At 44.4% G+C, this 25,371-nt stretch overlaps 1 protein-coding gene across 1 annotated transcript in view; it reads left to right on the top strand.

Moving 5' to 3' along the window:
• Gch1 (GTP cyclohydrolase 1) overlaps positions 1 to 16,775 on the top strand; it is a 31,086-nt gene extending 14,311 nt beyond the window's left edge. Inside the window, exons 2-6 of the mRNA XM_041634236.1 lie at positions 2,063 to 2,172; positions 5,239 to 5,294; positions 12,365 to 12,396; positions 13,243 to 13,327; positions 14,755 to 16,775. Of these exons, the coding sequence (XP_041490170.1) occupies positions 2,063 to 2,172; positions 5,239 to 5,294; positions 12,365 to 12,396; positions 13,243 to 13,327; positions 14,755 to 14,881 (410 nt within the window). The 3' untranslated portion in view covers positions 14,882 to 16,775. The remainder of the gene's footprint in view (positions 1 to 2,062; positions 2,173 to 5,238; positions 5,295 to 12,364; positions 12,397 to 13,242; positions 13,328 to 14,754) is intronic.
• The last annotated feature ends 8,596 nt before the right edge of the window (positions 16,776 to 25,371 follow it).

The following is a 25,371-nucleotide window of genomic DNA, read 5'->3' as shown; positions in this document are numbered from 1 at the left end:
CTTTGGTTTTAATTGCACTTAGCTACTATATTTCACTAATCTCCTCAACTCTGAAATTTCACTGCTTTTTTATTTTTTTATGGCCTTAATGATTTATTCAAAAGAATATCCATTGAGCTATGCCTGGTGGTCTACTCTTATCATCCCAGCTACTTGGGAAGCTGAGCTGGGAGGACTAGGAGTTCAAGACTAGCCTAGATAACTTAGTGAGACTTGGCTCTAGAAAAAAAGAAGATGAAAACGTGACTTAAAGTGATCTTAAAGTAGCGTGTGCCTCAGTGCTAAGGCTACCCAGGTGGCCTCCAGTGTCATAGTATGGCCATAGTGTAGCATGTGCCTCATTGTTAACACTACCCAGGTGGCAGCCAATGTCAGAGTAAGGCCATAGTGTAGAGTGTGCCTCCGTGCTAATGCTACCCAGGTGGCTGCCAATGTCAGAGTATGGCCGAGTTGCCCCATCCACCAGGTTTCCCCCATTGTGTACCTTGCCTGAGGCCCAACAGTCAGCTGATGACAGAACCAGATTCCGGCTTAGCCTCACTTGAGGCTGACTCTTATGTGTGCTGTGTGGCTGTGAGAACTTTGACAATTTCCTTTGCCAGAGAGAATGGATGCCTGACATCCCATGATCCTCTTTTGTTCATTTAGAAACAATGTTTTGTGTTCACACTCAATCATATTTCACACGTGACTAAAGATCTTAGTAAACAGTACATGGCCTTATCATGATATTAAACTCTTGGAGAGAGTCAGAGTACTTCCGGGAATACCAAGGAGCTATATTTAAACTGTTTTCAGAAATACAGCCAAAGGTTAGGGCAGGGTATTCTGCATAGGAGATGGCTGCTGGAGAAGGAATATTGACTTAGACAATGACAGAGAGTTTGTCCCTGCCCTGCTCTTGCCCTTATTGTTCTGTGTGTTTAAAGCCCTACACATGTTCATTCTTGGTGGCCACAATAGTGACTCTTTGACCACCCAACTCCAGGTGACTCCACGTAACCTGACTTGTATGGGGACAGAGGCTCAAGGGTGACTCAGTACAGAGCCATGAAGGTCAGGCAGTGGGGGTGGGCATTTGCACATCTCTGACTCAGAGCCTGCCTTCCCAAGGGGGAATAGGTGTGGGCGGCTGCAAAGCCATGCTCCTCTCCCCAGACTCTGTGGACTGGGCACTCCCCGAATCCTTTCAGTTAACACTGGCTGTCTGTGTTATGTGGTCTGCCAAGCGGAGGTCGGGGTTTTCCTATCCGTGGATGTGTTTTGTAAAAGTGAGAAAGCACCCGCTGTGTAACGTCTCTTCTTATTTGACAAGGACACATGACATTCAATTTTAGGGCATCCACCAGTTTGTCAGTTTCATGGCTATATTGTGGTGGTGGCTGTGGCTTCTGTTCCTCTATCTTTCCGGAGCCAGAACAGGGTGCTCTTGCTGGCCCAGGTTAACTCTCTTGGTCATCCTCTAGTTAATCTCCTCCTTTGCAGATGAGGAAGGGACACTTAACTAAGTGCAGCTTTTAAACACACAGCATTTTGTTTGAAATGTCTCTTGTATGCCTGTCCATATATCTGAGGTTCACAGCTTTCCTATGATCACTGCTCCCTAGAGAGGAATACACATGCAGGTTATGGGGTTTATTTCTTTAGGAAGGCAACCATGTCGTGTAAGTCCAGTGCTTCCCCAAATAACTTTGGAGAACTTTGTGAAGTGTAGAAAACTATTTGGATCAAATAGAGGCCAAGGTTACAGGCCTCAGAAGTGAGAGGGCTAAGGCCTCTGTTTTCTCATTGACGGCTTTGTACACGTGTTAGAGAGAGTGAGAATGGGAAGAAACAGCCTGTGTTTGTCGTACCTGCTCCTCGCTTCCCTTCCTCCAAGTCTCAGGATACATTGTCCCAAGGATTTTTATATCAACTGAAGGAAGAGAGTGCTCACTCAGAATGGGAACTTGACAGTTTTCATTTTTATGTTCTTAATGTCTTAGTGGGTGTTTAAAAATATTTACTATCTTTTTGTATTTAACCAAACTGGCTTTTCTATTTTGTGTTTTTCTGATCTCAGATGTCCTGAATGACGCCATATTTGACGAGGACCACGATGAGATGGTGATTGTGAAGGACATAGATATGTTTTCCATGTGTGAGCATCACCTCGTTCCATTTGTGGGAAGGGTAAGGTTCTTCTTGTTGCCTAATAATTTAAGAATGTATAATGAAAGTTTTGAAATAGGATAATTATATTTAAATTGTCTACTGATTCTTAATAGTCTCTGTTTACAGTTTATATAGTTTTTTTTTATCCTATCAGTTTTGGGTAACCTAATAATTGGAAATTTAAGCTGGGCAGTGGGTGTACACCTTTAATCCCAGCACTCAGGAGGCAGAGGCAGGCGGATCTCTGTGAGTTCCATTGCAGCTCGAGCTACACAGAGAAACCCTATCTTGAAAAAGCATTTTTTAAAAAAAGGAAATTAAAAAAAAAGAACCAGCCAGGTTCTCACACCTGTAACATCAGCACTCATGAGGTAGAGGCAGGAGGATAGGATGTTTGAGGCCAGCCTGTGTTACATAGAGAGACCTTGTCTTAAAACCAAACAGAACACAACCAAAGATGCCCAGAACCAGCCTTTCGTCTTTGATGCCGTGAGAGTAGGTTGGGATAGCGAGGTTAAAATGTACTCCTTTAGAGGTGGCTTCTGCAGCTCTGGAGAGTTTAGCTATATTTTGAGTGAACTGTTTGATCTAAGATCCATGTGTGCAGAGTGTGATATCATGACACAAACAGGGATGACCGCAAAGTGTCTGGAGGTAGAGGTTATGGCATTAGTGAATTTAATTGGATTCTATCCCTTTTATATTAGAAAAAGATAATCCAGTGCAAGCTAGATAAGTCATGTCATTGTCATTCAGCGCACCTTTGGGAACATGTATATTTATAACAGAGATGTCTTGTTATGCCCACTATCATAATAGTTTAATTCTATTTTGACTTTCTATTATTAATTTTCCAGCAGAAGACTAATAGGGAATAATTGAATATTTACCCATTATCTAAATTTATAACATGAGTACTAATATCTACTTTGCTTTTACGTTAAAATATTTTGTTTTGCTTTTTTATGGTTGTGAAACAGAGAAATAGAACAACACACAAAGATGTGTTTATTTTCGGAGTTATGCATTATTACATTGTACAAACTGCAGTTCAGCGCTCGGTTGGCATTTGTGTTTTCTTTTCTCACAACTGAAAATACTGTGGTCGCCAACTTTCTCTTGGTGCACATATGCATTCATTTCTGTTACGGCTGTGTCTAGGAGTGCGACTGTAGGATCATAAGTGTGTTGCAGGATATTTGATAGCACGGTGACACCCCAAGACTCTGTTAATAACGTTAACTTTGAATCAGGGTGGAGCCAGGGACTAGCTGACAAGAATCAGTCATAGAGTATACAGAGGACCGAGGATAGATAGGGAGCCATTTGGAGACTCACAGGCTTTTTGGACTTTCTTCGATCTGGGAATTGTAGAGAGAGGTCAGCTGGTTGCTCCTCCACCATTACCGTGATCTATCAGGTTTTCACCCAATATGACTCCTGAGTCTTTATTGGTAATAAGTGTGTCCATATTCACCTCACTCCCTGCTGACCTTTGGCTCTGCTAAGTGGTTGTACCAATTTGCTCTCCCAGGAGCATGTGGGAGTCATCAATATTTAATACTTTAACACCACTTGGCACTTTCCTCTGAAGTTTAGTATTCAGTACACTGCATAGTTATCTGTCATCTATCTGTACACTCCGTGTCTGTCTGTCTGTCTCTGAACACTTTTATAAAGGAAAGAGGGAACATATCTAATAGCAGAAAGACTAGTATTACTGGCGTTCCATGTTCCCATCATCAACACCAGCAGTTCTCAATACAGGACCAATCGTATTATATGGAGCCACTTACTGCTACTGCAGTCAGTCCAATCCCAGATTTTATTTATTCTGTAATATCATCTAGCATGTTTCTGTAAAAGATAATAATTAAATAAACAACTTGGTAAGTTGTCCAACCTTCTGGGTTTGCTCCTGGAACCTCTGGATTGCCCATAAACTAGACTAGATTTGTAGTCTGAACATTTCTGACCCAAGTAGTTCACAGAATGCTGAAGACGTCATATTCTATCACACCAGGAGATATGCAATGTCAGGCTATCCACAGGTAATGTTGAGGGAACCTTTTTGCTCATCCCTGACTTTTATTGTGGGTGAGAAAGCTTGTCTCTAAGATGATGGAGAGGATTAGTGCCCTGACTGGGCTGGACTCAGGGTTCTTTGTTCTGTTCTCGGTTCCTCACTGCTGCATCCTGCTTCCTTCTGTGATGATCCCCGGGTTTGTGCCTCTTGGCTTTGTTCTATCAGGAAGACAATTCTCAGACTCTTACAACACAGTGCTAGGTATTACTGCATGGACTCTATAAATGTCTGATCAGCATTAAGTGAGGATGTGAAAGCTAGTTCATGCTGGCATTCAGGATGCAATTGTACTGGAAGTTTAAATTTGGTCAACTGCCAACAAATGGCCCCTTACTTTATTAGTCCTTTTAAAGGCATGTTTTCTCATACTTCAATTCTTGGCTCAGAAAGTGATAACACCCTAGATATCCATCCACTGATACATTTTAAGATGCTAATGCTCCAGTTCTTGGGAGGCAGAGGTAGGTGAATCTCCTGTTTGAGGTCAGTGTGTTCTACAGTTTGAGTTCCAGGACAGCCAGGGCTAAACAGAGAAACCCCATCTTGAAAAAGAAAAACTAGAGAACCTGGGTCATAAATTCATGTTCCTTAAGAGCCATCACATGGAGACTGCATCCTTTTTCTTCTGCCAGGATGCTGGAGCTCTCCAGCAGCTTAGGAGGGACAACTAGGAGTAAAAGGACGCGGAGACAACTGTGCACAGGGCTCAGGGTGGGATTCTTAAAGCTGTGTGACACATGTAATAATGACATTTGTATATAGTTTCTGCCATTTAGAGGAGTGTCTTCTGATGATACCGTCACGTTATGGGATCATTTCCCCCCTTTGTCAAGTGTCCTTTTCCTAGATAGAGGACAGACTTTCGTATGTGAATCAAGAACCCAACTTTACCGAGGAGCGCTCCAGCTTGACTTCTGTCATTTCAGCAACAAGTCTGTCCTTGTATAGTTTCCTCTTACTGGTCCTCATTTTGCTGATAATTTTTCTTTTCCCTGAAGGTCCACATTGGCTATCTTCCTAACAAGCAGGTCCTTGGCCTCAGCAAACTTGCCAGGTAAGAATGAACTTTATAGAATTGTTCCTATCTGCTGAGACCCTCAAGATTCCTTACCTCCATCTCTGTGGATCTAGCATATACGTTATAATTTAAAAATCTGTCCTTGCATGGGCAGCCCTGCTTTCAAGATTAGAAACGCTATATCTCTTTCTGCTTCTCCTTCACTGCCTGTTCCTCTCTCCCCCAGCCCATCACTGACATATGAGCTCACAACTTTCTCTGTAGGGTTTCCCCTGACTGAAAAAGATCCAAGATTCCCCCACCCCCCAGTTCAGCCCTGGGTCTTAAGGGGATGTTAGTTAACAGTGAGGGGAAGAAGCATATACATGGGTCTAACTGCTTTATATTTCGGGGGGGCAGGGAATTGAAGAGCATCTGCATATATGGAGAACAGTGTCAAAGGCATTGTAGGAAATACTTGGATGTTTATATAAGTCTTGTAAGCAAAAAACAGAGCCAGAAGACTGGATTTGGGTTCATACTCACAGTAAGGCCTAGTCTAATGAAGACATGTCACCACCTCCTACACTGGTTCCCAGTGAATTCAAGTAGAGGCTTTGATTGTCCCATTGTTCAAAGTTTTCTGCCAGGGTGTATTCTTTTATGCTCATGAACTGAACAGAAGCAACTAGAGACTACACACTTCATGTTTTCTTCATCCTCTTGGGTGCTAGAAGAGGGTGCTAGAAGAGGTTATACAGTCTTCATGTGTTCTTTACTGGGGTTTCTTCCCGTTGTGAGTCCTTCATGTTATCAAGCGGAACTGGACTGATCGATGCTTTCTGACATGGCTGACACAGATAAGTTTTCTTTCTAGTGTGAGTACGTTCAGGTTTGCGAGGGTACAAAAAGAAAAAAAAATAAAGTGAAGACTATTCCACATTGCTGTTACCATATGGTATCTCTCTAGTGAATACTTATGTATTTGAAAGTTACTCATAGAACACATTCATGGGATTTCTGTCCACTGTGCACCCTTCGTGTGAAAGGATTTCCTGTCTGCTTACATATACGGTTTCTCTCCAGTGTGAGTTCTGTTGTACCACAGAAAGGATTCTAACCAGTGAAGGGTTTCCCACATTCCTTAGATACACGGTATGCTGTCTGGTGTGAATCCAGAAAGCACTGAGGATGACTGAGGGTTTCCTGCCCTCCTTGCATTTACATCTTTGTCCGCGCTCCTGATATTCATAGAATTGAATCCCAGTGGACGTGCCTAGGGGCAGATAGCCAAGTGGGACTTCTCCACTCTCGTTGTTCCTGTGTGGTTTTACACGAGGATGAGTTGTCTTATTCACTGCGTGGTCTGGAAATGGGGTAAAGTTTTCTATGCATGGACCACCTTTTTTTGGTGTTCTGTTTTCTTCCTACCACTCTACTTCACAGCTTTCTTCTAGAGTTTTTATAGTATTTCAGTGTCTGGCCTTTCCATTATTTTCTATTTCCTAGTATTTACAGTGTTGTGGTATCTTAACCAGGACTCTTGATGGTCTCACAGTAATGCGAGCCAAGCCACTTGGGGGCTCTGTTAGCATGTGAAATATGTGTTTTTAAACTTGTGACAGACCAGCATGGAGGCTTTGGTTTCCTCTTGCTTTTCTTTCCCCATGCCTTGTGTTTCTGAGCCCTGCAGGCTAGTGCGTTCACTTCTAGACCATTTGCCCCTGCAGCACAGGGCACACACCCGCTACTTTGCTTACTCTCATCCTTTTTTACTTACATGTTCACGAATTTAAAAAAAAAATCATTTTTGAGCTGAACATGGTGGCACACAACTTTTAATCCCATCACTTAGGAAGCAGAGGCAGGCAGATTTTTGTGAGTTCAAGGCTAGCCTAGATTTCATAGTGAGTTTTAGGACAGCTGGGCTATGTAGAGAGACCCTGTCTCAAAAAATGAAACAAAGCAATAACAAAAAAATGTACTTCCACTTTTATTTGGGATTTGAGAAGAGGTGATGTGTATATTTGGCCATTTGTGTTTAACTGGAAGTTAGTGTGAGGGTTTGTGTTCATAGATCTCTGCTAAGCCCTACCCATCAATGTTTTACTGCCCCTAAATGTCCTTTTGTGTTTTAATTTGGTTTTATGGAGACAGTGAACCCTGGGTTATCTGGAGAAATACTGGGAGGTGGAGGTGCATGCGTGTGTGTGTGTGCGTGTGTGCGTGTGTGTGTGTGCGCGTGTGTGTTTGCGCGTGTGCGTGCGTGTGCGTGTATGTGTGTGTGTGTGTGTGTGTGTGTGTGTGTGGAGAACCAAATGAAGGGGTAAGTAATGAATGTGCAGTTATTGCATTTAAAGCTATGTTTGAATCACTTGATTGAGGTTACAGTGACCTCAGTCACGACTGGACCGAATATGACTGGCTGTTCCATGGCTTTGATGTATAATCCATCAAAGTGAGGTTTGCCCTAGTCCCGAAGTGGTAGCCCTCATATTTTTCATTTCCTTTTTGGTATCTGTATAAAGCTGTGGTACTTTGAATGACAATGCTTCTCCTAGGCTCATGTGTTTGAACTCTTGGTCCCCAGTGGTTGGCATGGTTTGGGGATCTAGGATGTCTGGCCTTGCTGAAGGAAGTAAGTTAATGGGGGTAGGCTTTGAGGTTTCAAAAAGTTTCCAGTTTGTTCTCTGGCCTTATGCATTTGGTTTAAGATGTGAGCTCTCAGACTGCTGTTCCTGTATATGTGTCTGCCTGCTGCCAGTAAGGACAAATATCAAGTGTCAACCAGGAGAAAGAAAAGGTATATAAAATAGAACTACAACCATCAAGCATGAAACACACATACTAAATGTCCAGGATGTAGATAAATAGGCATATATATCAATGTACAAGAATCTACACCAATGTAAATTGTCTGTAACTAATAGTAGGTACGCTGATCTACCTATTATCTCATTTTATCCATTCCCTCTTTTTTCTTTTCCAAAAGAGATTCCTGAGCCTAAACTTCATATTCCACCCTCACATTGGGCGCCAGGTATAAGCGTGAAGATGTGAATCCATGAGAGCACAAAATAAGGGAGGTATTAAATATTTATTGGTGGCCGGGCAGTGGTGGCGCACGCCTTTAATCCCAGCACTCGGGAGACAGAGGCAGGCGGATCTCTGTGAGTTCGAGGCCAGCCTGGTCTACAAGAGCTAGTTCTAGGACAGGCTCCAAAGCTACAGAGAAATCCTGTCTCGGAAAAAAAAATATTTATTGGTGAACACTCATGAACAATAAGGTAGGCAGCTATGATGGTCCTCTGCTCTGTGGGTGCTTGGAGCTGCCATCAGATCCCCAACCACCACCCAAGAGAGTGAGGGAGCCCCTCCTTTCTCTTAAAAGCAATCAGTTCACAGACAGAAGACCATGCCCTTAAGTCTAGTACCCTCAAAAGCTGTTGGCTAAATGAATTCCCATAATAACTATATGCCTTTATTATGGAAATTCTGGCACTGTTGAGACTGTAACAGACTGTCTATACAGGGAAGATGGAGTTGGGGAATGGCTTCCATAATAAAAAAGTTTCACAGAGCATTGTAAGCTTAGGTGTGATCTTTTTATTTCCCTCTCTTTGGTGCTGAGGATCAAGCCCACGGCTTCATTCAGTCTAGGCAAGCGAGTGGCTCTGCCTCTGAGTCATACCTCCAAGACCCCAGAAGACCTTGAAGACATCCTCTGCTGGTCTTGACTGACAGTATGAACAATGGCTTCTAGGGTGATCCAGTGGGGTCATGGAACAAATGATGACTCAGAAGCACAGGAGGACAGTCTTAATTCTGTCCTTTCCTGGGGAAAAGATCTTAACTAGTTAAACCTTCTGTGGAGCAATATAAAGAAGCCGATTGCTTGCATGAGGATTTGCCGTTTTTGCTAATAGGATTAAAATTTAGGAATAAAAGGGGGCGCCAAACCAAGGCATTGAGTATGTGTTACTTTCACACTGTAAAAAACTGAAAGAGAGGGCATGTTAAACAGAAGAGTCAACTGAGGTTTTTATCCAACTGTATTTCTTTTAGGAAGTAGGAATGCTTAGAGAATAAGGAGTAATAAAGAAAGCTGCATCTTAGCAAAGCCTTACTGTTCATTTTAATCTTGTGGTGAAGTTTGCTGTGTGCCCACCTTTAAATGCATGACCTTTCCATTCCTGTAAAGTCAAATATCAGGCAGGGAAGCTGTTAAGTAACAGGAGGACACCAGAAGTGAGCTGGTTTGATTCTTGGGAAAGTCTAGAGTAAACTCACATCAAATAGAAATTCTCTTTGTTGCTAAAAATCTGATTGTTTTCTTGCCTTAGAACAATTGAATTAATATAATTAAATCTTGAATTTGGAACTGTAGTTCCTGGGGTAGCCTTGGCCAACCTGTATATTGATTTCCCCGGTGTGGAAGGACTGTCTAGGCCAGCTACTGCCATGACCAGCCACTTTCATGCAGTCCATTTCCATTTCATGCAGCTAGGGAAACTGCACATGACTACAGAGGAAGTCAGATTAATGTTATGGGAAGGAAGGGGTCAGAGCTGGCCAGTTTTGTGAACAGTCCTTCCTTGTTGACTAACCAAAATAACCATTAATTTTTGATGTATTAATAAATTCATAGAATGGTATGGAGGTACATATCTTTAATCCCAACACTCGGGCAGGAAGATCTCTGAGTTCAAAGCCAGCCTGGTCTACACAAAGAATTTCAGGACAGCCAGGGTTACATTGAAACCCTCTCTCAAAAAAGCCAAGAAGAATTCATAGAAGAACCTGTAACATTGCTTGAGTCAAGTGATGATGCCACCTACTCCTGATAATGGCCTGCTAAGACTAGATAACAGTTATAGATTGAGCTCATTTACAAATATAGTTCTACAAATTCTGAATGTAAAAAAAAATTCCTCTAACATGTTAGTTACAATGCTGTTTTCAACCCAATGGGACTCATTGCTATATAAGCGCTTTACACTAAAATCAACAACCACTCACACAGGTGCAGTGAATGCGCTTGTTGATGCTTGCACCTGCATGTGGGTAGTTATGCTTTGGGGATGCAGAGGCACCTGTAGTGAGATGTACAGGACTTAGCACTCAGCCGTAGTCTGTCCCCACGGTACAGAGGAGGGATGTGACTCTTGATTAGGAAGAGCCGGAAGAAGCGCCCACAGGTTCATGTTCACAAAGCCCTGCTCAGAATGAATATCACCAAGACAGGCGGTGTGGTTGATGGAAAGATGGCTCTGTCCCACAATCTCTAAATATGTCAATACTTGAAAAGACCAAGTTTTCTTTAAAAATCCAACATCTCTTTAAAAGTTCAAAGTCTCTCAACTGTGGGTTCCTGTAGGGAAAAAAATATTAAAAGCCTGATAAACACTTTCATACTCCAAGAGGGAAGCCCCAGGGCACAGTTACCTTCGGATCAATGCAAAGCCACAGTGCAGCAGTATGAAGTCCAGTGTCGGGGTCTGGGACTCTCCTGGGCCTCAGGAGCTGGAGCAGTTTTGTCACCTGGCTCTCTCCATCCGCACATCCACAGCACACACAGAGACCGTCGGCTCCAGGTGGCTCACCCCACGGCTGCTGCTGTACTTGGTGGCCATCCTGTGGTACTGGCGTCTCCAAGATGTTCGGGTCTCTGTTGAGGAGGGGCTGTACTTTCAGCCATAGCCTCCTGGGTTCTTTTCAGGGACTCTGACCCTGCCACAGGGTGCCAAGTCTCCACTTCTCTCCATGACCCTTTCAATCCCAGTCCTGAGGCTTCTACTACCCCCGAGGCTGCTCCTTCACCAATGGCCTCTCCTGGCCTCTCTTATGACCCCTTCATGTCTTCAAAACAGGCAGCACATGACTGAGTTCGACTACCAGCACGAGATACAGCCTCGGGTCACTTTGGATTATAGCTTCTGTGTGCTGACCCTAAGGAAACATCTCAGGGCATTTCCCCTCAGTGATGCTGGTCTCTTCTAAATCATGGCTGATTCTTCAGCCCTGGCTGGACCGTATGGATGGCCCCGGCAAAGCAAAGGCTTCACTTCAGTAGTGTTAGACTCTTGTTAGTAATCACAGCTGATTCTTCAACTCCAGCTTGCTAGACGCTATGGATTCTTAATTCAAAATATCACATGAATGGTCCTCATAGACTCTGACTCCCTCTGAAACCTCACAAACCTGGCTTCTATTGTCTGCATAGTTCTCAGCATTGTCTTCGCAGTTCCCATGCCAGCTCACAAAGACTTTTCCAGGCCAAAATTCCTAAGTCCTTTCCAGTCCTCCTACACCAGCCTGGTCATGTTGGTCGCAGCAATAATCCACTCTCAGCTACTGGTGTTTGTCGTACTTAGGATTACTGCACCATCTGATAACATGCCATAACCCAAAGCAGATTGGGTAGGACAGGTTTATTTCATGTTAGAACTTTTCTGTGATACTCTACCACCTAAGGAAGTCAGGTTAGAGACTCAAGTGCAGAGAGGTATAGAGGGTGTGTGTGTGTAAGGAAAGGTATAGAGTGTGAGTCTCCACTTTCACATGGGTTGTCCACACTGCCACCTGGCAGGTTTCATTTTAAGGCCAGGAACCCCTTATTTGGGAGAGCATTAATCCCGTGAAATACTTACATAAACCTTTCATAAAGAAATGCCTGAAGAAATCTAATCGCACTAATCTGATTACTCTAATAGATTTAGCTGGTTCAGTAGTTGGCCTACTATTAATTAACAAATGCCTTTTTTATTTTTAACTTGAACTTTAAGCTCTGATAAGACAATATGATTAATTAGAGTGCTTGGGACTTAGCCTGAAGTTGATGACCAGGGAGCATCAAGGCTTGTTACTCCCCTGCAATTCTGTTTTTCGTGAGTGAACCTACACTCGAGGACTTACTAGCTCTTCCTCTCTCTCCTTGGGCACACAGGGGACAGAGCTGAAGTGTGACTGGTGGTTTCTGCTTGTGTGTGTGTGTCTCTTTCTTTCCCATAAGCCATCTCTCCTGCCTGTATCCCACCATTGCTGCCACAAGGTCCTTTTTCGTCTCATGAGGAAGGTTTGCCAAATTCATTTCAAATGTTTAACTAAAACAATTCCTTCTTTTCCAGGATTGTAGAAATCTATAGTAGAAGACTACAAGGTAAACATTTACAAGTTTTATTTACAGAAAACATTTTTCCCATGGAACAAATGTTTTTACTCTGTTGCAAGTGTAATAAATATGAAGGGCAGAAATGGAGCCTTCCTAGGGAGGTACGAGATAGTCTTTTTACACCGTTAGCAGAAACCCTGTCATGCTTTTATATTCTTTCTGTGTCCGTGCATGTGCCGACATTTTCAAATCAGATCGTACACATGTAAACAGAGGTGGCTCATATGTGACTGGCCTCACTTCCCTCCCCATTTCCTTTCCCACATGTTGAGCAGCCCCTCATCCCACCCCCTAACTGTGTCATTCACTCCTGTGGATGCTTCAAGTCTAGCCAGTCTTTGCTTTGGTAGACATTTGGGGACTTTTGTCAGTTTCCTGATGTTGGCACGATTCTGAGAACACCCTTATATGCGTTCAAAGACGAGTTGTTTTTGTTAACACAAGCACTGAATTGTTTAGGCTCCAGCATCGGCTCTCAGCAGTCCGGCAGTTGGCTTCCAGGCTAATTCTGCCGCGTGGTGATGAGCTCTTCACTCCACCAGACCCATGGAGATGCTTGTGAGCTGGTATCGGTGTTCTTGATGCACACAGGAGAGATCTTGATGCTCGAGACCCTCCCCTGCAGAGTTTCCCCAGGACCTGTCGTGCTTGGGAGGACACACACCAGGGGCTTCTTCGAGCTGTAGCAGATAGAATAATCTTAGAGAAAGCTGGCATGCCATGGATGTTAAATCCCATAATTTTGTAAGATCACAAATATTCTAGAGACAAAAAAAAAACCTTCCAGTTGTTTGTGTCTGGCTTTTAAACCTATCCCTCTGTCACACCCCACAGTTCAAGAACGCCTTACCAAACAAATCGCGGTGGCCATCACAGAAGCCTTGCAGCCTGCCGGCGTTGGGGTAGTGATTGAAGCAACGTAAGTCCAAACCGCCTTTGATGCGTCTCAGGACAATCAGTAGCAACCTCCACCTCCACTGCCACTCAGCTTCTCCAGGGTCAAGCAAGGACCACTTGCAGCTGCTGGTAGCCCCCATGCATGGGCCTGCAGCTGCTTCCTCACTGTGGTGCTGACGGAGGAGCCAGGGGATAGAAAAGGGAGTTTTGTTTGTTTTTAATCTTATTTGAATCCTGTGTATGTGTGTGTTGGTGATTATCTGTGGAGGCCAGAGTTGGAGTGACAGAAGTTGTGAGCCTCCCGGAATGGGTCCTAGGAACCAAACTCAGGTCATTTGATGTCCTCTGAATCACTGAGCCATCTTTCTAGCCCCTGGTTTTTGGTTTTCCCTCTTGTGAGAACTTCGGAGCTCTTGGGAGTCATATGTATCACTGCAGAATTTTATATGTGCAGTCAGTAGTATTTTTATGTTGCCCTTTTCCTTACCTTTTTTTTTTTTTTTTTAGTGAGTACTGATTTGCAAGAAAAGTAAGAAACGGTACAAAGGGTAGCAAAGACACTGTTTTTAAAAGAAGAGCAAGTTTTTTTCTGTTTTTCAATTTAACTGTTAACTGAGGTTTTAGTAAACATGAAAACAACCTGCTGATGATTTACAACATGGTGTCTTGATGGCTATAAGACCGCAGTGTTTAAACTGGATTATTTTCCAGACATTCATCATTCCCCTATGAGTAAAAAAAAAAAAATTAAATAATGCAGACAGCATTGCCATCTCTACTCACCCCTCTACAACAGCGGGCCAGGTTCTCACTGGACTTAGCTCTAACTTCAAGCCCATCTACCCAAGTCAGTGCTTTAAGCCACTGGGTATCGCTATTCGTTCATGGGACCAACTCTCTCAGATCCCACACCAGCGTGCGAGCCTTCTGTGTCTCGTGTAGTGATCTCCAGACACTCTTGAAGCTGGAGTGAGTTCTGAGAATCGCACGCGTTGTGGAGGCCGTTCTGCTGGTGCTATGCAGTCCCCAAGCTCTGTGCATGCGGTCTGGCTTCACCATGTTGCTTAGACACACTGACAGTTTTTACCTTCTCTCTGCGGGCAGGATCAGTGTCCACGAGTATCTCTCGGGACACTGTCATCAGCACAGAGCCATCATGGTCCTGGGGGTGGGTCAAGCACGGTTTCTGAATTTCTTTTGAATTAGAACGTTGGTGTTTCTTCACCAAGGCCTTATTCCTTTCCGGTTGCATATACCAAGGACTGAATCACAAATAGCTGTATTACAAAAAATGATTCAAGAAAAAGTTTAATAGTTTCCTAAGAAGGGATGTTTTGACATGCTTGATAGTTGTGAACTGGAATTCATCTTTGCCCTGCTTTCTGTTGAACTGAAAATAAGACAGCACTGTCTATGCCTTTGAACCAGCTCTGTCGTCTTATTTTCTAGACACATGTGTATGGTGATGCGAGGGGTGCAGAAAATGAACAGCAAGACCGTCACCAGCACCATGCTGGGCGTGTTTCGGGAAGACCCCAAGACCCGGGAAGAGTTTCTCACGCTCATCAGGAGCTGAACTTCGGTGCGTGCACGTGGCCCGGTGTGCACGTGGCCCGGTGTGCAGACCCCACTGCTCCCAGCATTGTCTGTCTCAATCATGCATTCCAGTTTCAATTTGTACAGATTGAATTTTGTTTCTCACCATGAATTGTATTTAATAATTATTTATAGATATGTCAAATAAGAGAAATTAACTGAGGGGTGAGCCTTCTGCTTTCTTTTTGCCACTTTCTTAGTGGTAGCGTTCAGAGTGAATTGCCAAGAGTATAGGTTAACTGCACCAACCACTGCCATGCAGATTCCCCAGGGTGCTGCCAAGGAGGAGAACTCATGCATTTGGTTAAAATCATAATTGACTCATTAGCAGAGGGCACTGGACATTCCAGGAGTTGTGGCCACCGTGCCGGGGTTTCCACCTCCAGAGGGCATGGTAGAATGCTGAAGGAAGTGCTGGGGACACTGGATGTGCAGAGAGAGACCGTAGACTCCACTCTGCTGTCCTCAGGCTTGTGAAAGTGCCAGTGACATTTTACTCTTGGGACAGTCATTAGCTGTCTACCTGTAACACCAGCTTCTGAGGGAGGGCGGTGGGCTGTCTGGCTTTAGCTTTGCTGTGAGTTAAAAAGGCACTTCCTGTATTTTAGACTTGAGTGGAGGGAATTCGTTCCTGGATTGAGTCATTCTGTGGCGGCATGCGTGGATGTCGAGGTTGACTCTGTGCCTTGATGAGAATATCACACCATTTGGAGTGGAGGGACTTTCACGTTTTAGGAAAAGCCATTACTTCATAAGCTGACAAGTGCCAGCCCTGCAGGTGACTAGCCATTGTGATTTCCCGGGAGGAGTTCTGGGAGTTGGTTTTTGTCTGTTCCAAGGAGAGGCTTCAAAGCATTTTCAAAAACTCTTACGAAGTATTTTTCTAAGTATTTCCAGCACCCTTTGAAACTGCCTATCCTGTCAGCTCTGCAAACTCCTAGCTCCTTTGAACTAGAAAGAACATAGAAGGGGCTGAGGGAGCCTGCACAGGGGCTGTGCCCACTGCTGCTGCTGGTGTCTGTGCAGGTGCACTGGGGACTTTGGTCTAGGTTCTTCCTTGTCAGTGTGTGTCTTGTCTTCAGTACACGTACGTTCAGACGGTGCTGCTGTTCAGGAAGCTCGTTACCGCTTACTTTCAGAGTCCTGCACTACAGCAGTGTGGGCCAAGGGAAAGCACAGCATCCAGCTCCCCTGCACACACACGGACAGAGCCGGTCCACGACGAGGTCTCCCACTGGCTGACAGTGCTCTCAGTGTCTCCCTCTGGCCCTGCCACTGCCACTTAGACACTCACCAGCTTATGGTGAAGCAATGATGGAGCTGGCTTTTTATTTTATTAATTTCCTATCTCTACCTCTCCCTGGCACTTTCCACAGTTAGTATCTAAAGTATAGTCAGGTTATTTTGAGTTCCTTTTAAGATCTGAGCTGATAATAATGTTAGCCCAGTTACTATTCAGATATTTCTAGGTAGAATGCTAAGTACTCTTGCTTGGTGTTTTAAAGTAAAAACTGGTGTGACTTGGCTTAGAGGACCAAAGAAATTGTTCGCTATTCCTTCATCTTTCTGGGGTGATCATCTATATTCCTTCTGAATAGCTCTGTTCGCTCATTCCCTAGAAACTCTTAACAAAACGTGACGCGTCCACAGGCTAGTCTCATCAGTAGCTGCAAAGTGACTGCCTTGTCTGTTTCACTCTGGTCTGTAGTGCTTCAAAGTTACCTTTTTACACCATGCACTGAGTCCATTTGGGAGATTTTTAAGAATCTGATGTATTTACATATACTGTTCAATTACGTGGTTTGGATTTTCTGTATGTGTATGTATGTCCCTGAAGTGGGTTCTATTTAAATAATTAAAGTGTTATAATTTTGTTCCTGTGAACGTTTCTTTTTCAATCTCTGGTATAAATATAGCATATCAATTGATTTGATTGTTTTGGTTCTGTTTGGCTAAAATACCCATCACGAAGCCTTTGTTCATCCAGTAAAGTGTTAGAGCACACATCTCCACGATAATGCAATGCCATCTGAGGCTCTGAGTTCCTCTGTGGTGAGTGATCTGAGTGTTACTGGCTCCAGCCTCTTGGTGCTGTCTGGACAGGGAGGTCTGGGCTAGCTGCAGCCTCCTGGGGACCGGCACTGCTCATGTGTGAGAAGCTGACAAGGAAGGAAGGTGGCTGGGGCAGGAAGTGGAAAGGGATTGCCCTCCTCTTTAGGAGGACCTTCCAGGGGACAACCAGAGGTGAGATGCAAGGGTTTTACTTTTTTTTTTCTGCCCCAATCCCGAGTCCATGTGCCCTCTTATCATGGCCTTCCTGCTATCCTCTGGACAGTGGTTCCAGTGCTCACTGGTTGGCTGTGTGTCTAGGTGCCAGGCACCGAAGTGGCCCACTGTTACTTACAACATCCTGCAGAGGCATGTCTGTGTTCCAGAGGCAGTGCATGCCTTAACCCTGTCGTGAAGCAGAGACAGGGGCATTTCTGTGACTCCAAGGCCATCCAGGGCTACACAGTGAGGCCCTGTCTCAGAAACAAGACTACAACAAAACCAAAACAAGGCTTTCTACAAACCTGTCATGATGGGCGCGGGTCTTTCACAGAGCAAAGAGGAAGCCCTAGGAGATGAGCTCAAGGGGAAGGGAATCCATAACAACGTTCCCCGAAGAAACCTGGCCTGTTTGTTTTTTGTTACTGTGTGAAATAAAACGTGTACAGCAGTAGAGACACTAGCATATGAACTCCCACACACCTCTTACAGCTTCTGACAGCTTCTCTACAACTTCTTCACCTCCATCCTGACTTAACTGTTGCAAAACAATTCTCAGCTAGCCTTTCTCTGCCTCCTCCCTTTCTTCCCTCCCTCGCTCCCCTCTCTCCCTTCCTTCTTTCCCTCCTCCTCCCTTTTTCTTTCTTCTTCCTCCTCTTCCTTCTTCCCTTCTTTCTTCTTCCTCCTCCTCCTTCCTGTTCCTCCTCTTCCTTTTTTCTCCATTTCTGCCCTTTTGAAACAGGCTTCAGTTTTAAAATATCTGCCACACAACTTCTTTAGCTTCAATTTAAAGGGTTGTTCGGCTGCCTAGGTTTTGGTTAAGATGGAAGGTTGTGCCAGGACTGGAAGCAATGAATCCTATAAGGCTGTGCATCTCTTCCGGGGCCTATCTCCGGGAACCCCAAGAATGAACTCGGGTGGTAGGAGTGCCTTCACTCCCCTTTTGGTGATCCTCTGAGCAGGAAAATCTGGCTTTGGCTTGGGATGGGGTGGGATAGTGACACTTCAGGTCTTGCACCTCTGTCTCTCTACCTTCCTCCCTCCCTCTTCCCCTCCTCCCTGCAGGACTGTGGATTGAGCCCAGGTCCTCTTATAAGCTGGGCAAGTACTGTAACACTGATGTCCAGCCCCAGCCCTGCAGGAGCCTCTGGCATTCTCACCATCACAGGGTAGCAACGCCCTTGAGAGTCCTCTAGTGCATGGGATCGTCCTACCGGTCTGCTTTTTTCTATATTCTACCGCTTGTTCTAAGCAACATGCACACAACTCTGACCTTTTGGGAACTCCCTTAGCTTCTGGAACTGACTCTGCTGGCCAGGGAAGCAGGGCTTGATGGTTGGTGAGCTGAGGGGATCCTGTGGCGTGATGCCTGGGCTTGGTGAAACTTCCAGTGGTCATTGGTTATTTTTTCTGACTTTAGGAGGTGGAATTCTTCCTCTCCTGCCCTAGGTAGACAAACAAGACACATTTCTGATTTATCTTTTTGTGTTTTTTTCTACTACATACATGGTGATGATAGGTTTTTTTTTTTAAATAGGCTGTTCTGTCTTGACTATAAATTTCTTTTTTAATTATTATTTATTTATAATGTATACAATATTCTGGCTTCATGTTTTACCTGAACACCAGAAAAGGGCATTAGATCTCATAGTAGATGGTTGTGAGCCACCATGTGGTTGCTGGGGATTGAACTCAGGACCTCAGGAAGAGCAGGCAATGCTCTTAACTTCTGAGCCATCTCTCTAGCCCCAACTATAAATTTCTTTATGGAAGTTTTTTTTGTAGCACGAATTCTAATAAATAATAAATAAATAATAAATAAATAAATAAATAATAAATAATAAAAACTCAGAGTCAGATATTAAGGGGTAGAAGCTGAAGGATCAGAAAAGCAGAGCAGCCAGCCACGGCCAAGGCTCAGACCAAAGGGGCGATCCTGTCCTCAGACTGCCTCCTCAGACTGGCTGCCTCAGTCTGCTGCCTCAGACTGCACTGAGCTCCTGACCTTATATTCCTCTCTCCACCCAGCCATATCGCTCCTGCCTCCACTTCCCTAGCAGGGATTAAAGGCGTGTGATCACAAGTGCCGGGATCACCTTTGTGTGAGCTGTGTTTCTCTTTTAGACAGATTCAATCTCATGTAGCCCAGGGTGGCCCTGAACTAACAGATCCTCCTACCTCTGTTTCCCAAGTGCTGGGATTAAAGGTAGTGAGCCACCACTGCCTGGCCTCTATGGCTAAAGTGGTTTAGCTCTGCACTCTGAACTTAAGACAAGCATTATTTGTTGGATCACAAACAAAATATCACTGCATTTTGTTTGTTTTTCTTGAAGGGCTTTCTACTTGTAGAACAGAGGTACACTGAATAGTACCAACGAAAGCTGGGACGGAGGAGAAACTTTGTGGCTAAAGTACTTGCTGCATAAGCACAAAGACCTAACTTTAGGTCCCATCACCCGTGTAAATGCCAGGCACGATAGCTCACCTATGTAACCCCAGTTTTGGAAGGTGGATCCTCCCCACTCCCCAGCGCTTGCTGACTAGCCAGTCCTGCTGAGCCCCAGATCTCAAAAATCAAGGTGAAATATGATTGAGGAAGAGACCTGATATTGACCTCTGACCTTGGCACACAAGCAAGTATGTGAACCTGTGCACTTGTCTACACCACACCACACACACCACCATACATACCATGCTCAACACACACACACACACACACACACACACACACACACACACACACACACCAGCTTAAAACAATTCTGAGTAGCAGGGACTCCAGAGTTATATTCTGGCAATCATTCTTGAAATTCCCTTAACCAGCTAAGGGCAGTTAATCTCAGATGAAATTTTCTCATTAGTTTCAGCTCTGAGTTTCTGAATGTTGATGTGCCTCTAAGCATGGAGCATGGGCACATGAAGTCCTCATCCGAGTACCTCTAGCCCAGCTGTCCTGAGGGAGGAGAGGAGATCGACTTCTGTGGCAGGGTTGACAGCCCTAGCAGCATCTCCGTATTAGTTCAATATGGGAAAATAATCACAGGCTGGGCGTGATGTGGAAGCGGGAAGATTGCACATTCAGGGCCACCCTGGGCTGTTTAGTGACAGTCCCTATTTCAAAACTTAGAAAAAAAAAAGAGTGTGTATCACCTTGTCGTTTCATCTAGTCCAAATTAAATGCTCAAACTGTCTTAAGATCACTTGTAATAGGCGTTCCTGTGCCTAGCTCACAGTTCAGATGAACCGGAGCATCCCCATGGGGGGGATGTGTGCCTCAGAGTGGGAGTGGCTTCTGTAGGAGTCACGCTGGAAATTCTTCATGACTGTTTTTACAGGGTGGATGCTAACCGTGAAAAATGGAAAAGCAAAAATATCTGCATTAAAAAAAATGTGTCCTTTGGAGAAATTTTAACACCCTGGCGTGAGAAAAGGAGGGTCTGGGAGCTGAGTGCCAAGGCAGAGCCTCTTGAAATCTGGTTTCCTTCCGCCTTTGCTATACGTGATTTTAGAACATGCTTGTGCAAAGCTCAGAAAGATCAAGGATCAAGAAAAAGGTCTCCCCTCTCTTCTGCCTCCCAGCTCCCTTCCCCACCGCCCCCACTTTCTTATGTATTCTTCCAGAAGGATCTCGTGCACATCCACACACGTTTCTTTATATCAGGGATGCCAGGCTATATGTGCCTCCCTCCCCCAAACCACCTAGGAAGCTTTTGTCATTCATTACATACGCCTGCACCCTATGGAGAACTACTCAGTATCCTATAATTGGGAGGAAAATAAAAAACCCTTTGTTATCCCAGTGAACTCCTTCTGTTGAGAATAATTAACTAAAAATACAATTCCTCAGACCCACGGAACCAGACCACCAGGAAACTGGTACCGTGTTGCCTGGGCAGTTTGGGTGGGAGCAGCACATGGATTATTATGGGAGAATGGGCTTCAGATCTAGTTAGGGCAGTTAAGAGCATCTGCAACCACTCAGCTGATAAGGCTAACGGTAAATTGCCCCTTAAGAGAGACTGTCTCCAGATTAATACAATCAGTGCTAAATTACCTATGTATGAGCAACTTATTTCTCTGGTCTGATTTTTCTGAATGTACCCTACTTCCACCCCCTGATTCGTCAGGGAAAACTGAGAAAACAGAGTAAGGTGAAAAGAAAAATACTGGTTACTGGATTGTATCACTCAGAAGTCACTACTTTTCAATATTCGTTTTCTTTCATTTTTATTAATTGTATAAATAATATATATTTTAAAATGCTGTGGGATAATGCTCTTGTACACTGTAAAGATTTGTCACTTTTATTGGTTTAATAAAATGCTAATTGACCACTAGCCAGGCAGGAAGTATAGGCAGGGCAACAAGACTAGGAGAATTCTGGGCAGAAGAAAGGCAGAGATGCAGTCACCAGCCAGAAGCAGAGGAAGCAAGGTGAAGATGCACTGAGAAAAGGTACCAAGCCACGTGGCTAAACATAGGTAAGAATTATGGGCTAATTTAAGTTGTGAGAGCTAGTTAGTAATAAGTCTGAGCAATAGGCCGAACTTATAATTAATATAAACTTATAATTAATATAAGCCTCTGTGTGTTTTTTGGGGACTGAAAAGCTGTGGGACTACGTTGGACAGAAACTTCTTCTTCTTCTTCTTCTTCTTTTTTTTTTAAAGATTTATTTATTTATTATGTAGACAGTGTTCTGCCTGCATGTATGCCTGCAGGCCAGAAGAGGGCACCAGATTTCATTACAGATGGTTGTGAGCCACCATGTGGTTGCTGGGAATTGAACTCAGGACCTCTGGAAGAGCAGTCAGTGCTCTTAACCTCTGAGCCATCTCTCCAGCCCCTGGACAGAAACTTCTATTTACAAAATAAAAATGGTGTTTTAAAGCAATTTCATCCAGACATTTCACCTGTATTTACCTCAGGCTGTATTACTGATGGATAAGGAGTAAAGAGTTAAAAAAAAACCTTGTTGGGGGCTGCAGACCCCTGCCCCCTTGAGTTTCTTTGCCCACCTCAGACTGTTTGCCTGCTGGAGTGAACTGAGCAAAACAACTGTTTTCCTGTGCCTGCAGCTGCTCTGAGCACGAGACCCTAATGAGTTCCTGATGGCAGGGGAGTGAATTCTGGTGGGTTTCACAGCTGGAAATCCTAAGCACTGGGGTGTGACTATCAGTAAAAGATTCCTATATAAGCTTCCTTGGAGCCCAATAAAGTTAACATTCTTGTTTCAAGGGTGACCCATGTCCCTGTGTCTCTGTCTGTCTCTGTGGGTATGTTTGTAAGTCTCCAGCCTAGTTTCCAGCTAGCGAACCATCTTGTAGTGCAGGTGCTACAAAGCCTCACCCCACCCCCAGTGTGTAAGGATTAATTCCTATCTGATTCTAACCCCGTCTCGGCCTTTCCCAGGTGGTTTTACACTTCTTTTAGAGTCAGACTTTGACATCTGTTCCTCCGCTCTGCCCCATTCTCCTTGATCTAACTATCTATGTCCTGGAGGCTCCAAAGGCCACATCGCTTTCCCTACCCTTCCTTGGTATTGTATCTTTATAGTTTCGTTTAAAGCATCTCATGGAATTCTATGGTATAAATAACACAGGCAAAAATTATTTTTACAATGACAAACTTTTAATTGTTTCCAGTTTCTTGTGACAAACGAGGTACAGTAGGATTCTAGTGGAGTCCTTGAAACAAAATAACTCATCTGTCTGTTTCCCTAAAGTAGTAAGAATGGATGTCTTCAGATGAGCTATTTGTCTGCCTCTGGCTTTTGCCTGGTACAATTGTCCTCATATATCTTAACTGTCTTATAGCTAAATTTTTAATGGCACACAAATTTATGGGGACGACATACCAATATTGAGATTGCTTGTACCTCCCGTGTGTGTGTATTAGATGCTGTGATCAGCTCACTCTGGGTACATCATGTATCCACCATGACCATGAATATACTGAGAGTTCCAATTGTGGGGCCCACCAAGTTGCCTATTTCATTGACCACTCGCCACCAGCCCCTTTCCATTTCAAAGACTTTTGGCATATACTTCAAATTGTTTCCTGATGAGCTATTACTAAATTCATGATACACCATCATCGAGTGTATCATTTTTAAAGTGTAACATGCTGTTAGGTAGGTATATGAAAGGGTTTTGTCACTAGATCTATCTGAGGGGGTGTGGTAAAGAGACTGCCAACGTGACCGTTTCATTATTAGGGTAAGGTTTTTATTGTGAATCCAAGAGATAAAATATCCAGAGGCACCTGGAAGAGTCTAGAACAGAGAGAAAGAAGCAGACTGGACATGGCCAGGTCTAGGGAAGTGGGAATGAGGGGCAGTAGTGGAGATAGTGAGCTAGCAAGAAAGATGTGTAGTGAGATTTCATCTGTATTTTAATAAATAAAACAACCTGAAGGCCAGAAAAGCAAAACAGCCAGTCACTGGCTCTTTTATGTCTGAAACGGTGATCCTGCCTCCAGGAATCTCAGAATGAGACTGTGTGAGAGCTGTCTCCTCCCGTCTTATATTCCTCTCTAGGGCTAGAATTAAAGGCATGCACCACTACTGCCCAGTTTCTATGGCAAACTAGTGTGGCTACTGAGATTAAAGGTGTGTGCCACCACTGTCTGGTCTGTAAGGCTGACCAGTGTGGCTGTTTTACTCTCTGATCTTCAGGTAAGCTTTATTTATTAAAATACATATGAAATATCACTATGGGGAAGTGTGGTTAGAGAGGAGAAAGAGACAATATGAATAGTAAAAAATAGAAAATAGTGGTCTCTAAGGAGGATGTAGCTATGGAGAGGGAAGGACCAGAAGACTAGTGTGGACTTTGAAATGTATAACAGGTACTTATGATACCGAGGGAGGCTGAGGCTAGTATGGGCTTTGATGTGCTGATAGGCACCACAGGTAGCCACAGTCCCTTCTGTCAGAAGTAAGAGAAGTGACCCCTTTGGTCACAAATACCCTAGGAATGATGGTTTTTACCTAACCCTCCAGAAATCCTTCTAAACCCAAGCTGAGCTCATTTCTAGATCTATGGATGCCCGTGAGACCCAACAATAGGTGACGTCAGAGTCGGTGGAGCAGAGGCTCAGCTCCGCGCTGTCACTCACAGCAAGCTTGCTGTTGTTACTGAATGAAGAAAGGAATAAAAAGGAAAGGAAAGGACAGGACCGCTCCTGGATGTGATGGAAGAGAAAGGTTATCTTAGATCTATGGGAGAGCATAGCCAGAGACAGGGCCACCAGAGAGAGTGAGCCCTGTGGGGGAGGAGGAGAGGGAAATCAAGTGCAGCAGCCAGGAGGACAGAGGCCCCAACGGGAAGGGAGGGGTGTGCAACGAACATGGCTAGATTATATAGGGAAGAGCAGCTGGGGGAAGGGCAGCCCACCTCTGGGCTGCAGAGTTCAGGGTAGGGATGGAGGGATGCTGGCCGAACCTGGCAACCCTGTCCAGCTTTGATATGTCAAATAGGTACCTCAGCTGTTTTTCCTGGGTTAGAAACTTAACAGTTAACAGGGTCTTCTCCTCCTGTCCCCCCAACCCTCCCCTCCACAAGATAAAAGGAACTGTGGGTCAGTAAAGATTCTCAAGATGAACCACTTACCTCAGAGACAGTTCCAGGGGATCTCTGTGCTCTATAGTGGAAGCCTCTGTGATTGAGTAGCACGCTGCCTCAGATGGACAATGAACGTTCACACCACTGGGGTCTCTGTGAGGAGGAAGCACCTAAAAGGAACATGGCCAGCGCAGGCTCATCACCCAGCCGGCCGCTTCAGAACCCAGCGTGTACGCAGGGACGCTCAGGAGCATGCCATGCCAAAGCTTCTTACTTAGAAACAGTGTGCCAAGAAGGCTGGCCACCAGGTCATGCCTGCATGCTCTCCCAGTCTGAGGAGATCCTTTAATCTTGAGGATCCTCAATTCAGAGCAGGATCCTTGCTTCGCTGCAGAAAAGAATTTGGGGATGAACCAGTATGACATGGAGTTTATTAATGATGTTTTTGACACGGCTTTTATGAATGGGGGGTTAACAGAAAGGCTCTCAGGAAGAAAGTCACACTGTGAGAGAACGGGCCGCCTCAGAGAGGCATCAGCCTTGTGTCTATTTTGGTGACTCTCAAGTTATTTCTTGAAGGGTTGCTAAGACTTCCGCCTGGGCCCCCTTTGAGGAATGAGATTACAGTGTGGTTTAG

Source organism: Microtus oregoni, unplaced genomic scaffold (genome assembly GCF_018167655.1).
Source record: "Microtus oregoni isolate MIOR12 unplaced genomic scaffold, Mior012 000045F_ref0000178, whole genome shotgun sequence".
Classification (NCBI taxonomy): domain Eukaryota; kingdom Metazoa; phylum Chordata; class Mammalia; order Rodentia; family Cricetidae; genus Microtus; species Microtus oregoni.
The sequence above is the reverse complement of the archived record's forward strand: the minus strand, read 5'-3'. Positions and strand labels throughout refer to the sequence as shown.